This window comes from Macrobrachium rosenbergii, chromosome 37 (assembly GCF_040412425.1).
Source record: "Macrobrachium rosenbergii isolate ZJJX-2024 chromosome 37, ASM4041242v1, whole genome shotgun sequence".
NCBI classification, from domain to species: domain Eukaryota; kingdom Metazoa; phylum Arthropoda; class Malacostraca; order Decapoda; family Palaemonidae; genus Macrobrachium; species Macrobrachium rosenbergii.
The window spans coordinates 39,601,404-39,616,737 of record NC_089777.1 but is presented as its reverse complement, the minus strand read 5'-3'; the positions used below and the strand labels follow the sequence as shown (position 1 = coordinate 39,616,737).

Genomic DNA, 15,334 nt, shown 5'->3' with positions numbered 1-15,334 from the left:
CTCTGGGAGCCTCCGATAAGGAATAGTGATAGGAATTCTGCATATCCCGAAGGGGCTAGTAAAAACCAATGGGGCTATAGCCAGTTTAGGTAAGATTTTTTGGCAAATGCTAAGTGACTGACTGCCAGTTTATCTCAAGTTCGGGTTCTAATTTTTGCAGTGATGAGACACAGGTATTGCCTAATTTTATCGAGGTCTTCCACTGCAAGGAAAGCCAATGGATTTCTCTTCATAAGTGGTATCCGCCTATCGGAAAGGATCAGGTTCAATACCTGGGTGAATTCACAGGAATGAATGAAATGAAGGGCTGACCAAACATTTAATCCTGGAGTTTGCGGTTTCTAAAATCCAGTGTTGGAAATTGGAGCTCATCATGTCAGACAGAGTGAGAGACGCACACAAGTAATTCTGACGCGTCTGCTAATAGGCCATACTGGTTTGACACATGGACGCTTGATGAACAGTCCACATGGCCCTCATCCCGAATGCCCAGAATGCGAAGTGTTGATAAGAGTCAAACGTGTTGTGTGACTGTCCAAAATTTAATCAACAACGAGTATCAACCTTTGGAAATAAATCGTGGGGTATATTTCGTCGGAATCTTGTACATTTTCAGTCACCCCAATTTTAACATTCATGAAGAAGTGTAAGTTAATAGCAAATTATAAAACCGAGTAAATAATAAAAATACAGAAGCCCGTATGGCGTTTAATGAAATAAAAAAATTATGTAATTTATTCTGAATTTTATTTTAAGTTTTTTGAAATTTTATTTTATTCTTTTTAATTTTTAATTTTTTTGTATGTATGGAAACGAGCAAATGTATTTATCGTATATATGTGTTTCAGTGTAAAAGCATGTTCATTATACAGTTTTTTTCTTTTAAACTTCATTTTCATTCGTTTGAAGGACCTATTTGGTCCCAGCTCTAGGCCTGTGGCCTAGACCTGGCATTTCATCCTAATCCTTCGGGCCAGCCCTGTGAGAGCTGATAGTCAGCTCAGTGGTCTGGTTAAACTATCTTAATAGTAGTAATAATAATAATAATAATCCGCAAAATCTCTAGGATTGTGAGGAATGACGCATGCAACGAGCCTATGATTCCCAGGATTATGGTTCATTGTCATTGCATCTTATTTCGAAGTTGGCTTCATTTCATTTCATTTTTCTGCTTCCCTTCGAAGACTGAACGTGTTTTACCAGTAGGAGAACTTCTTTATTACCTTTATCCTAAACAAGATTTATTTTCTTTTGGGGTGCTGAGGATGTGCAAGCTATACCATTTACCAGATACAAAAATGATGTACATCTCACTCTCATATTCATATATATAGTATATTATATATATACATATATATGTATGTATATATAATATACATATATGTATGTATGTATGTATGTATGTATATATATATATATATATATATATATATATATATATATATATATATATATATATATATATATATATAGACTGAGAGAGTGCGGACTATATAACACCATATGAATGATAAATCGATTCTGATTTAGTTGTAAAGAGATCGTAACACATTGCAATATTTACGATGCTGCATTCGGCGATTCACTTGTTACTTTCGCCATCCGAGGACAAAAATTGAGCGTCAGTTAATTTTTAGTCTGCTAACCGTGAGAGCGGAATGCAGTAGCTCTTATCAGATAATAAAAAAGTAGTGTTATATATAATCAATATGCCGTAAAATGATAAGAAGAAATCTGTGTATAGAAGGTCGATTCACATATTAATTAATTGTTTGGAAAAATGAGCAAAATTTTAGGTACCATCATAATTAGGTTTTATTTTGTAGAAACGGAAAAATCAGTAAAACTAAAGAATAATATGCAGTCAGTCAGATATTTAAGAAGAAAAAAAGGAGCCAACTAAATCATTTATCTTACCGGCCTTGTGTTCATGAGAAGTATGTCGATACTCTATAATGTAATCTGAGATAATTAAGTAGTTATTATTATTATGATTCAACATGGGTTCTCAAAATTAAATAGGATTAACCAAAAAGGCTAGCAATTTACTTGGTACCCTCCCAAAGAACAAAATTCATAAGCGTGAATAAAGATAAGTATAACCATTAATACAATAACTAGGATAAATAAATAATTAATATAAATAATAACTAAATATTCGACAAACAAGTCAACGAAAGAAAGTTGAGTCAGCCCTAAAAACTAGGACACTCCCACAATTAAACAAGGTAGTTAGTTACACGAGAAGAAATGAGGCATCGGAATGATAGTTACGTAATTAGCGGTGGGGTTTTCTCGAATACGTTGTTGTTGATGAGAGAGTGTAATATTAAGATTAGTTTTCTTTCCTTAAAGGTAGCGAAAAGACGTAAGCTTACGAATGTGTGTTTTCGTATAACTGAAGCGGAATTGGATACAGCATTTTTAGGAGTGAAGGCCTATGGGATTGCTTCCTAATTGCCCCTTCTCGATCAGGTCCAGGAAAAACAACAAAGTGAAACGTGGGTGGAGTTTAATGTTAAATCTCACTCTTGAAAGAATTTTAGCCATCAATTTTTTTCGAATTCACATTTTAAATGATCCGAGTAATAGGCTCCGTCTTCTAAGTGTAATTCTATGGAATATGGATTTGTTTTAGTTGGACTTTGTAACTGCGCTTTTTTTCAAAATATTAATTGTATTGAATATATTAATCTTCGATGTGTTCTCATCATATTTAATATATTTGACTTTTTTATAAAAAAAATTATGATTCTTTCATTTGTCGTTTATGATGGCTCATAAAGTTTCATCCCAAAGCTAAAGTAAATGGTGATTTTTAATGTATTTATCGAATAACTATTCCCCTTAAATTGTGGCAGTACGATTCCTTTCGTCGTAACTTCATTGTGCTTTTTTTAAAATAGAAATAGAATATTGTTGTGGACTTTTAAATATAAATACAGATTTTAGCTGTTAGGGGGTTTTATTTTAGTTAATGGCGATTTTCATATTTATATTTAATAACAGTTTCTATCATTTGGCGTTATGTGATTTCTTAATCTGATTAAAAGCGGATAGTGATTCTTTTCACTTGTACCCCGTGATTTTTCGATCATTGATTTTAAATTTTATCCGATACTGATTCCTTTCCTTTGTGTTGTGTTTTCTGATAATTTTTTACATATAAGGAAATGCATGGCGATTTTTTGGTGCAGTGTAATAGGCTTTATATATTAAGATGTGAAACTGATCTGCGTAGCATTTACTACAACGTGGACTTTCAAAGTGGATAATATAGGCTACCTATTCGTATTTTGGGAGGAGGAAGACCCTCGTTTTCCAGAAGAATTCTTTAGAGAAGCTTTCCCAAGGTAACGTAAGACTTTTCTTTAATTTGTTCCATATTTCCTTCATTACCTGTTAGCTTTAGGGATCTTATGATTCACTGTCGCTTGCTGCAAACTATCGAGGTTTATGGTAAATCAAAGTTGTTCTCTTAAGATAAGTTTCGTTATGACCTACTCTATTACTTCTTGCGTCAGACTGCCGAGTTTGTTGCAAGGTGTATTCTTTAAATATACATTTTAAAAGCAAGCACATTGAGCTTAGGTTGGATCCACTCTATCTGGACTTGGGAGGGACTCGACTACTATTTTTTTTTAATTCCCATATAGGCATTTTCTTCGGAAACTCAACAAAAATTGGCTCTTATTAACTGTAGCAAGAACTTACAAGTTTCTTAGTGCAACATTCGATGGGACAAGTATACAATCAAGCGTTCTTATGTAACACATGCCAGATTGAAACAAGGAAGGAGATTAAAAAATGGAGTATTGTAAAAATTTGAAATTTCGAAAGCACAGAGAATTCCAACATTTGAAGATGTTCGATAAATCTTAATTCTGAATACAAATATTCAGTGTTTGGTCATGTTAATGAAGCCAAGTAGTGAACATAAATACACCTAAGATTCAAACGTGTGAAGAATGGCGAGTGTTCTTCCATGCATCCCTAACTGCTGGTGCTCATCAATCTTGCAGCTCACCAGTCTTCCAAGACTTTGGTCCATGGGTTCCTTCGGGTTCATCCCCTGTGTGTTTTTTTTCCATCTGGTGTGGGCCAGTTACGAGCTTAGTCTGCATGTCCTATCGGCATCTGTATTAAAGAAAATGTATTAGTTCCGGTCATGGAATTTGGCTTATGTTACTAACAGTGCGATGACGATAGTAAATCTCGTTATTGAAGTGAAACCGAAATCAAATTCTAAGAATAGTTTGGATAAAAATGAAACTGGCAAACTATGCTGAGGAGGACAAAACTTGTCCTGTCGGAAGTAAAAAAAAAGATTAAGCCTAAGTATCAACCTAAGCTGGAAAAACAAACCAAAGCTAAAACTCTGGACATTCAACATTGCAAAACTGCAGCTTTGGTATTGCCTCTCGTGAGACTCACTACCATCACAAGCGTACAATTTTAAAGCAGGGTTTTATTATTCTCCCATTACTTTAGATTGTCATCTACATTTTAAAGGCATAAGACACTTGATCTCGTTAAATGAAACGAATAAATATATCTGCTGCACCTGACACCTTAATGGTGCATATCTTGACTCGCTGCATGTATTTTCTGCTCATGTGCCGGTAGTAAATATTCTCTCTTCCTTTGCAAATTTAGATGCAACGCCGCAGAACTTACTGCAAGCACAGAAGATATTTTAGTTTTTCTTGGAAATACTAAATAATGGACGAAAGAGTGGCTCTGTGCATTCGTAGAAAAAAGTTTTTGAAGAACGAATATTTTAAATTTTTGGTGCAAATTAAACTTTTTTTTCTAATTTACACGCTCTTCATCAGACGATGTAAATGTTTGTTATTTTGAAAAAAAAAGACATTTTACTTCATTAGGGATAGAGACCAATATTGAGATAGTATTCTTTAGAAATTGATTGCGTGACTTTATGGATGACTTGTATGATACTGGAAGGATCTGTTGAAATTTTAGCGGTAATGAAATTACCTTTTTGGATCACCCTTGCGTAATATTGCAGTTTTTGCTTAGTATTGCTGTTTTTGCGATTCTGATAAAATTAATTTTTACATCACCCACCACAGTGCTGAAATGATCAATAGATATTTTTGCAAAGACCTCAAAATTACATCTTGGATAAAGCTGCAATGAAAAACGCGATTCGAGCAACAGACATTCTGAGAGCGAGAACCATAAAATTTCCTTGACATCTGCCTCGACCTTAAGTAGTCCTTTTACGGGAGCAAGGACTCGAAAAGAACAGCGACAGCGACTCGTGGCATTTTATAGGTGGCGCTGCGAGTTTACACTTAATGGCGGCCATGACTCCAACCTCACGCACACTCCATTGTCAGCCGGCGATGATTACCCATAAGAAATTATTTGTTTCTGTCCTGTGAAGAATGAATTATAATCCGGTTATTGTTCCCGGAAACGTTTCTCGGGGTACGAAGTGTGAAATGGGAATATGCAAAACACCCATTGTGCTTAAGCCGTTTAGGCTCAAGTTCAGAAGCCACTGACAAAAACAAAGGAAATGAGAGACTTTGGTAATTAATATTCCAGATAAAGCGAGCGCTGATTTTCCGATGCAGGTAGATTCAGATCCTTTAAGTGCACCAAATCAAGGAGGTTAGGCCTTGCTAAGTGTTCGTCAGTAGGCGTTCCAATAATAATAATAATAATAATAATAATAATAATAATAATAATAATAATAATAATAATGTCATTAAGTTCTTCAGACTTACCTGCAATCTACATTAACTCGTTGTACCGTATCCATGCGACTAAATACCTCAGGAGCTCCTTAATTTATTGTAACAAAAAAATTTTTTACGCTGTTTCAAGTGAGGGAAGTTCATGATACGTTTTTCCAGTGCTTCATGTTTCATTATCGTTAGTGTTGCAATAGCAAAGATAATAGATAAACGTTAGTTTATGACAGATGCTTTCAGCCTTGTTTTTGTTATCATCATCATTGGTTCCAGTGCGGGTGACTCAAAGACTCAAAGGACCTCTGTGAAATTCTACCACTCGTACCTTTCCTATGCTTTATTTTCCACAGATATCCACTCATCTCTAGCTTCCCTTTCCATAATTCCCGTCCAAGGAAGTAAGGGTCTTCCAGCTCTTCCGTACCCACCATCACTCATTTTTCTCCGATGAAAAAAGGAAAAACATACAATTGATACATAAAGATGAAAACTCTCACAAAAACTGGTAGCTCTTCGAAGTTAAAACTGATACACTGCAGAATGCCTCAAGATATTATAATTGGCAACAAAATAACAGACCGCGGAAAATGAAGAATGCTGACTGAACAGAAGAAAACCAGACAACTAGTCGAGCACAGAAACAACCAGGACACACACAGACAGCTGTATGAATATACCCTTTGTACAGGCAACGAACAGACTTCTATTATTACTTTTCCATTTCGTAATTTTTCTACTATACGGCTATCCTTGACTCCTGTTTTTTTTTATTCAGTGAGAATAGATCCAGAGGCTACATGTAACTTACGAGATGCGTGTCATGCTACAAGATAATTAAAATGTCATAAGGATACTTCACCTCCAAATCTCTAACGTACAGTCAAGTAATACTTTAGTTTACCGGGACCATGTGGCATCCGTCATTGATTTCACAAATCGATTACATTTATGAAAAATAAAGTTGTGATGTTGGCTGAAACAAATGTTGGAAAATTGGAAGCAGACTTAACGTCTCAGAAAGTTGAACATGTGTAACCATTTAATACACACTATATATATATATATATATATATATATATATATATATATATATATATATATATATATATATATATATATATATATATATATATAGTTATGTCTTTGATGTTATTAAGAAGAAACAATAACTGGATTTTTTCAGTTAGGGAGAATTATGAAGCTGACACTGTTTTGACAATTTTGACCATTGTAGTCATTGTCTGATGCACTTCATTAGCATTCAAATGCTGGAGGGCGTGATCTTCTAGGGATAGTAATAGGAAATGAAACATAAGGTGTATGAAATTATAAAAGTATTAAGGTTTATTATTTTAATACAAAAAATGTCTGTAATATAACTTTAGAGAGACAGATTTTACCCTTTAGATAACTTCCACAACCTTAATGTAATAAGCAAATACTGCTTTAACAGTAAACCTGATTTTACCCCTCTTAGCACCTGGAAGACTCGTTGCTTTTACAGATACCTAAATTTGCACCTGGCTATTTTGATACAAAACAAATTACTTGCTAATTTTGTAGCTAATTTTTGTTAATTGTCAGCATTAATATTTTGCAATTTCTAGTTGGTTTCATATAAGTGAGATACCTTATACTGGGTTGCTAATTGTTGAAACAGAGATACAGCATCCTCATTAATTTTATTTTTTATTCTATTATAGTTTATTTTTGGTGGCCCTCTCATCTGGTCTCGTGCAGTCCTTCAGGTGGAACCCTTTTCTTATTCAGTTAACTTTTTTTTTCGAATAAATAACTATCCTGTGCCTAACTGCTTTTAAATAGACAAAACTAACTTATGTTTGAAGCGATTAAGTAAGTAATTCATAGAATTATACTTTTTTCAGAAACTCTTACCCTTGTTAGGAGTCTAAGACATCCTTAGTATCTTTTGAGATCTGAGTAAATTCCTTATTTTCATGGTGCCTTCAACTACCTAAAAGTCCTGGCTGTGAAGAACCTTCTAGAGGCACTGGTTACCTTACTTTCCTTACTGTATATTTCAACTGTTGCTTTGAAATGGGTCACTTACCCACTTCTCGAGCCTCATAGAAAAACATTTCTCTTTAGAGCCCTAAGCCACTCGTTCCTGTATTCGAGCTGTAGAACACCAACTTCTTAGAAGCCCAAGGCGATCTCTCCTATTTTCCAAGTCCTAAAACACTTAAGTCCTTTTAAAACCTAAACACCTACTACTGTGTTTAATCCCTAACACATCGAGGCATTTTAAGGCCAAAGTCACTACTGTTTTAAGTACCAAAGCACAGACACCTTTTCAAATCACCAGGTCACTCTTCTATTTCTAATCCTTAAAACGTTGTCTTTTGAAGACCCCCAAGTACAACGTTTTAAAAAAACCAGGTCACGGTTTATTTCCAGTCCTTAACACAACGACACCTTTTAAAACCTAAGCCATTCTCCCTTATTTTTTAGCACCAAAATACGTAAAACTATTTAAAGGTCCAAGTCACCATCCTGTTTTTAATCCTGTAAACAACACCGCCTTTTAAAAGTCCGTCATTTTCTTCCTATTTTAGAGCACCAAACTACGGACTCTTAAACACCTTAAAATAACAATGCTTTTGTCAAAATAACATGTCACTCCTGTTTTTAATCTTTCAAACTACAACGCCAAAGTAGTTGTTCTCCTTTCTTTGAGCCCCAGAACAGTGACACCTTTTTGAAATACTAAATCACTCTCCAGCTTTTAATCTTTAAAGCAACGAAGCCCAACATATTCTTAAAACAACAAGTATGTTTTCAGTTTTTTAATTCTTTAAACAACAACGCCATTTAAAATCATAAGTCATTCTCTTCCAGTGTTTGAGCACCAAACGATGACACCATTTTGAAACACTACAACAGCCAGGTTTTTAATTCTTACAATAACAACACAGTTTAAAAACCCTAAGTCATTCTCCTAGTTTTTAGCACAAAAGCGCACTGACACCTTTTTTAAAACGCCAAGGTATTCTTGATTTTTATAACTACAACAGTGCCTTCTAAAAACCCAAAGTCATTACCTCCTATTCTTCACCACTAAAAATCTGACACCTTTTTCAAATACAGAATCACTAAATTATTTCTAATACTTCAAATATCAACGTCTTTCTAGAAGTCGAAATCATTCCTATTTTTGAACTTCCGAACGGTGATGCCTTTTCAGAACACCAGGTCGCTCTCGTATTTTTCAATGCCGAAGCAAAACCTACGTCCATTTACAAGACCAAGTCGGTCATTCCTAATTTTTAAAATGAAAACATTAATACCTTTTCAAATCCTAAGGTTACTCATTCCCAATCTTGAGCCCAAGGCTGTTATGAAGATTTCCCGGTGTTAAGCCTGTTATTATTATTATTATTATTATTATTATTATTATTGTTATTATTATTATTATTATTATTATTAAAAATATCTATGATTAACATTTCCTTCTCTCCTTCATTTCAGGTGGAAGACGGGGCCTGAAGGTAAGTAACCACTTTTGTATAGTGGAAAATGTTTCATCTGTATACCTAGGGAATTAAAGTGATGTATTATCAGCTGATGCTACAGGGAAAAGCCTAAAAAAATCGACAGAGGGCCAAGTACTTTCGTGTAGTTAATACATCTTCTTTGCGCTGTGTTAATTGCACGAAAGTACTTGGCACTGTCGTTTCTTTTTGAACTCCTGTGTCTTCAGCTGATAGTAAAATCACGTGATATTTAGTTGTTTTTTTAGTGTGATTTATTACATATAAACATTATTGTGTTTTTTCCCACAGAGAAATTAATTGTGGCATTTCTGGAATTTGAGGGAATTGAATAGACAAGAATTCGTTTTTAAAGCTATTTAACGTGGTAAGAGGAAACCAGAAATATTGTTAATTATGTCATGTTACCAATATTGTTTTGTCCAAAAGTATGCGAATTTCTTTAATTACGCCATGTTAGAAGTTTTATTCATATAGAGAACACTCTGCGGATTTCAAGAATAATTAAAAATCCATGGGGGTGGGGGTGGGTTGCTTAAGAGAAAACCACAAAATATTTAATTAATGCAAAAATAATTTCTTACCAAAACGGCAACAGAAGCCACCAAAAAAGACCACTCTTGAAGTACTTAACGATTGCATTCCGTCAGTCAGGTCCCGTTTTGGCAGCTTGCTCTCTCTCATGTGGTAGTTTAGTCACAGCTTGGATTCAGACGTGAAACGAAAATGTTCCTTTCGATTTGTAGGTTTCAGTGTCCTTAGTAGTTGTGACGCCAAATAATTTTTAGTTAATTACTCATTGTGATTTTCTGAGTATCAGTTTTACTGAGCATTGGAAACAACTCTATTGATGAGTAGTTTGAAAATGTAGTTTCGTAAAAATTTCGTTTTTGTAATGTTGTAGAAAGGAAAATTTCCATCTGTTGTCTCGTGATTTCATTCCTTTTTGGCGTCAGTGATGTGATGGCATTTTGTCTGTTGTAACTTTTAATTTTCTAGCCTTATTTTGAGGAGGAATTCTCTCTTGTAATTATCTTATTTCATTATATTCCCTAATGATTGTAATATTTAAGATTGTATCGTTTGTGCATTGAGCAGAATTAATTCTTTTGTAACTACATTTTTATGATCCCGGTGTACAGTGGAAAGGATTTCAAAAGATTATGATTTTTGTTTTTACTGAAAAGTATGAATGATTCCATCATGTTTAGTATGGATGGTTGTTGTTTTTTTCTGTTTTCATTGAAACCCTGTGTTGAACATTTCGTTTCGTGATAATGCTTTAACTTTGAAGTCATGTTGTTTTTCCATGGCACTTAAACATGTGAACACTAAAGGCGTTGTTACGGGAGCTCTCTTCTGTTATTTTCAGCATCGCGCCAACAATCTTTACAAAACTCAGCTCCTTCATGTTTGCATGTCTTTGACGTTACTGGAAAACCACGTGCATCTTCCCCTTTAGGGAGGGTAGTGGCTACTTTTTGTAAAGATTTATGTCAGAAAATGTGCTGTTGCCGAAACCTTCAGCCCTTAACTCCGTTTACGGAGGGGTACCGCTATAAATCTACGGTCTCGCACATACATCTTTGTTTAAAAAGGCGGTGATCCAGCTATCTACTGAGGAGACTTAAGATGACGTGCTTGTACGCGCTTATGCGCATTGATCTGCTGCTAAAAGACCTCGTCAAGACGTTGCATTTCTTGCGGCGTTTATATCATGTTTGTGTATTCACAAACAAACAGTTGGACAGGATTTTCACTGTCGATTGGCTGTATTCTTTCTTTCCTTACTTGAAATTTTGCGCAGTAGTAAGAGTATTAAGATACACACGCATATATATATATATATATATACACAGTATATATTTACACAGTATATATTGTCTATCCGACCGGGCGTGTGTTCTCCTTAGACTTTTGAGAAAGATCATGTTGTCAGCCCTTGTTAGTTTACATAGACAAAATCACTCCCTGACAAAAACTGACTTTCCTGTATTTTATGACAACACTGTAATCGGTTAGGGAAACAAAAGCACGAACAGTAGGCTAAGGTTGAATTCAATACGCTACATAATACTGTTATCATTTATTAAATAATTATTAGAACTTTACAAAAACTGTAGTTGAGGAAGACATCCAGCAGGATCGCTAATGGCCAGCTTGTGTTAGCATTCCAAGTGCTGCCTTAAAATCTACGGACTATCACATACAAGTTCATTCTTTGTTTACACGACTATTGTTACGCTAAACCTACTTTTGGAGGGACTGAGGTGATGTGCTTACGTGTGTGCCCATGCGCATTGGTCTGCCGCTACTCTAAGGGGTCAAAGGACACTGTCATTGGGCCTTGCCTATTTGTGGGAGCACTATTTACACAAGAGACAATATACTCCGATTCTAACCCTACAGTGTGAAGTGCGGATAAGCGAGTGAGACTCGAGAATATCTTGGCGATAATGTAGTGTCGACTAAAGTACATGTGTTACCTTTGGCTAAATTTTATACATTAGTTTACGTTCCTGTTACTAACTGATTCTTTTGAACCGTGTTGGCGTTTTAGGTGCAACACAATATTGCTGACTTACCAGATAGGTAAATGTCTAGTTTTTACCCATAGATTTATATATATATATATATATATATATATATATATATATATATATATATATATATATATATATCATTACAGTGTGGGTCATATGCTAGTCTAACGCCAAAAGGACGTAGTGCTTAGGTATAAAGTGCGTTATCATATTAATAGTACAGTTGCAGACAGACGCTTATATTTATCGTATAAGAATACACAAATCATATTAATATATAAAAAAATTCATAGTGAATATAATTTTCGATAGAAAATGCAGTTTTCGTTATAAAATGATTTTCATCTTCTAAAAAAATTTTCGTTAAGAAAATAAACACTTTTTCATTTTAAATATTCGGGCTTTGTTAGAAAATATAAAATTTCGATAAGAAATGTTTTGTGTATAAAATACACAATTTTCGTTGGGTAAAAATTCAGTTTACTTTAGATAAAATATGAAACATCGGAGTGGAATGCATGAACTCAGTCACGATATTAACAGCAGAATATCCACACAGAGTCATTTCCTGAGTTTTTTCCGTCACCATGTTTCTTCGTATCCCTTTTGTGTCTCGCTTTTGCTCGTGTACATTTTTAAGTAATAGACGCCATTGCAACAAAGTGTGAAATTTAGCTTTTGATAAAATAAGAATGAAAATAGATGTAACGATAGTGAAGAAAGAGAAAAGGGTAACAATTGAAGTAGAAGAGAAAGATAACAGCAATGAAAGTACTAGGGTAAAGAAAACTAATAACCAAACAGAGTAAAGATAATAGGATAACTTTGAATGAAAATAAGAAAATGTCAATCAACCATAATTAATTACTGTAGAATGGTTTCTCTTAACTTAAATTGGACGTATATGTTTATTTTTTATGCCGGTAGAAAAAGATATGATCGTGTTTTTTAGGAATATTGAAAGTAAAAGGAAGATTTCCTCAAGCACTCTATTACTGCGGAATGCAGAAAAGTTATTAATGACTCGGGAGACGGAGAAGAGAGAGAGAGAGAGAGAGAGAGAGAGAGAGAGAGAGAGAGAGAGAGAGAGAGAGAGAGAGAGAGAGAATACGCAGGTTTCGTTACCACAAAGTGTAGAATGGTTATTAACGAAGGAGAGAGAAAATACGCTAAAAATAGTAATGAGAGGACTAGTGGACCCGTCCGCACATAATGGCCGCTGCGGAGGGATCCGTGAATTGCGGGAAATAAGTTGGGTACGTGGCGGTGGCCGGAGGTGCCACGTGGCCCTTCTCCGCCATGGAAGGCGCCGGAGGGGCGGCCATGGTGTGGCCCATGTTGTACCCTTGAGTGCCAAGGAGGCCCAGCTGGTCTGTGCCCAGCGGCGAGAACCCGGTGTTCCAGGTGCCCATGGCGGGCGAGGGCACCGTTTTCGTGCTCCATCCAGCGGCTTCCGTCGAGGGGTTGGAGGCAGCAGAGTTCATAGTCGGCGTCATTGAGGCACTCATGGTGGGCATAGATGTGACTGGGTATGTCATGGCAGCCATGGGCGATGACATGAGGGCATGGGAGTTGTCTGTGCCAAAGGCTGCTGCGCTGCTGTAGTCGTAACCTCCTGTGTTCTGCCAGGCGCTGGAAGCTGTAAGTGCCGGACAAGAATTATTATCAATACGGATAAAGATATTTTAACTATGCGAGGTTATTAAATTTTCCTATTTTTGTTATATTCCATTTTTTATCAGAAAATGAGGATCTTAAAACATATGAAACCGTAATGAAACTTATTTGCCTAACCCCTGCTTCGAGATAAGATTTAATTTGACCTACTGTGATAAGCAGCAGCGGCTGTGGCTGCAGCGGCGACGGCTGTGTGATCGGCGGCAGGAGGAGCATACTGGTTCATGTAGCTAGAAGCGGCTGCTGCTGCGGCTGTGGGCATGGCAGCCGCTGGGGGCATCGAGGAGGAGAGACCGGCAAGCTGTTGGCTGCTCAGGTGCTTGCGGAGTCGAGCTCGTCTGTTGCTGAACCAGACCTGGACGCGAGCTTCCGTCAGCTTGGCCCTGGGTAGGCACAGACATGAAAACATGAATATAAAAAACAAGAAGGAAACGTCAGGGGAAGCCTACAAGGGTTTGAAAAGAATAAAGGAAACGTAGAGCTTGGAATGATTAGTCTACAAAAGATCAAACGTTAGAAAGAACAAGCAAACACGGGGAAAGAGTCAAACGTTACAAGTTAAGCAAGCAAATGCATCCAAACCGCATGGGGTCCACAAACCTAATTCGGAATTTTTGTAAGATAAATACTGATGGAACAGGTAAATGGATAGATGGGCAGACAGCCGGGTAACTACTGTCATGTTTTGAATCTACGATCAGACACGCGCAAACGGAGATAATTTAATTTGCACTTAAAATCTGCCTTCCGAACTTTTGTACATGTGCAAGTAGACATATTGATAGGCTCATCTTTTTTCGTGTTTTGAACGTATATACAGATCACTAGCAAACAGACATCTAGTCTTAAATGTGCGTACATATAAACTGACATCTGCTTTCGCTCTGAGTATGTACAGACATGCAAGATCATTTTTAAATTTTTAATATACTTGCTGACAGACACAATTTTTATTCTTGTAATATAAACAGTAAGAAATGAACATAGTGATAATCTGAATAGACAGACGTAAAAGCATAATTTTTGTTCGCCTTTGAATTCACTTAACAGACAGACAGAAAAAAGACGATAGACGTACTTTTGGGCCACTTCTTCTCTGGTGTAGACATCGGGATACTGAGTCTTTTCGAAGGACTTCTCGAGGACTTCCAGCTGTTCGGCCGTGAATGTCGTCCTCGACCTCCTTTGCTTCCTCTTGAGGGGAATGCCGGGCTCGCTCTCTGTGTCGCTTTCGTCGCTTCCGGCTCCTCCTTCGTTGGAAAGGAATGAAGAGTGACCTTGAGATTTTCAAACTTTTTGTGGGTCAAAAGACATCAATGGTAAAGGGACAATGATTTAAAATTAATGTTGTAAAAATCAGTTGACCAAGCCAAAGATTAATAATAATAATAATAATAATAATAATAATAATAATAATAATAATAATAATAATAATAATAATAATATTTACAATTTTCATCATGATTCGAATCGTTGAATTATTTGAACACAAGGCATTCCTTATTTTCAATTCTAGTGAAGCAAATACGTTATCATCCATTTCCCACTCCACTTTCTTTTGGTTACCACTTTTCACACTTTTTCAATACCCAGATTTAATTTACCTTTTTTTATTTAAAAGTTTTTTCTATTATACGACAACTGGCAAATATTCTAAAATAAAAATAAAAAGTTCAACTGATTAGAAGTGACGTCGGCAATTTTGTCCTTGCATTGTGAAATGAGTAGTGACAACTTTCGTGCTTTAGTATTAGAAAAAAGAGCTCCCGTTATTAATTGGAAAATTGGTAATAATAACTTTCTAATCATATCTTATGAAACTTTTAATTATCGTAAACAGAAACCAGATAAACGGTAATGGAAAAACAGGGAACGGTGA

The 15,334-nt window shown here is 35.8% G+C and overlaps 2 protein-coding genes across 4 annotated transcripts in view; one reads left to right on the top strand and one right to left on the bottom strand.

The window, feature by feature from the left end:
- Positions 1 to 373: 373 nt before the first annotated feature.
- LOC136825205 (uncharacterized) overlaps positions 374 to 15,334 on the top strand; it is a 197,278-nt gene continuing 182,317 nt past the window's right edge. The window contains exons 1-3 of the mRNA XM_067081231.1: positions 374 to 385; positions 3,281 to 3,353; positions 9,213 to 9,232. Of these exons, the coding sequence (XP_066937332.1) occupies positions 374 to 385; positions 3,281 to 3,353; positions 9,213 to 9,232 (105 nt within the window). The remainder of the gene's footprint in view (positions 386 to 3,280; positions 3,354 to 9,212; positions 9,233 to 15,334) is intronic.
- Positions 12,409 to 15,334, bottom strand: part of LOC136825514 (protein gooseberry-neuro-like) — a 26,976-nt gene continuing 24,050 nt past the window's right edge. For all 3 annotated transcript variants that reach the window (XM_067082084.1, XM_067082082.1, XM_067082085.1), the window contains exons 4-6: positions 14,534 to 14,705; positions 13,606 to 13,838; positions 12,409 to 13,417 (exon numbers count right to left, since the gene is read on the bottom strand). In XM_067082084.1, the coding sequence (XP_066938185.1) occupies positions 12,969 to 13,417; positions 13,606 to 13,838; positions 14,534 to 14,705 (854 nt within the window). In that variant the 3' untranslated portion in view covers positions 12,409 to 12,968. The remainder of the gene's footprint in view (positions 13,418 to 13,605; positions 13,839 to 14,533; positions 14,706 to 15,334) is intronic.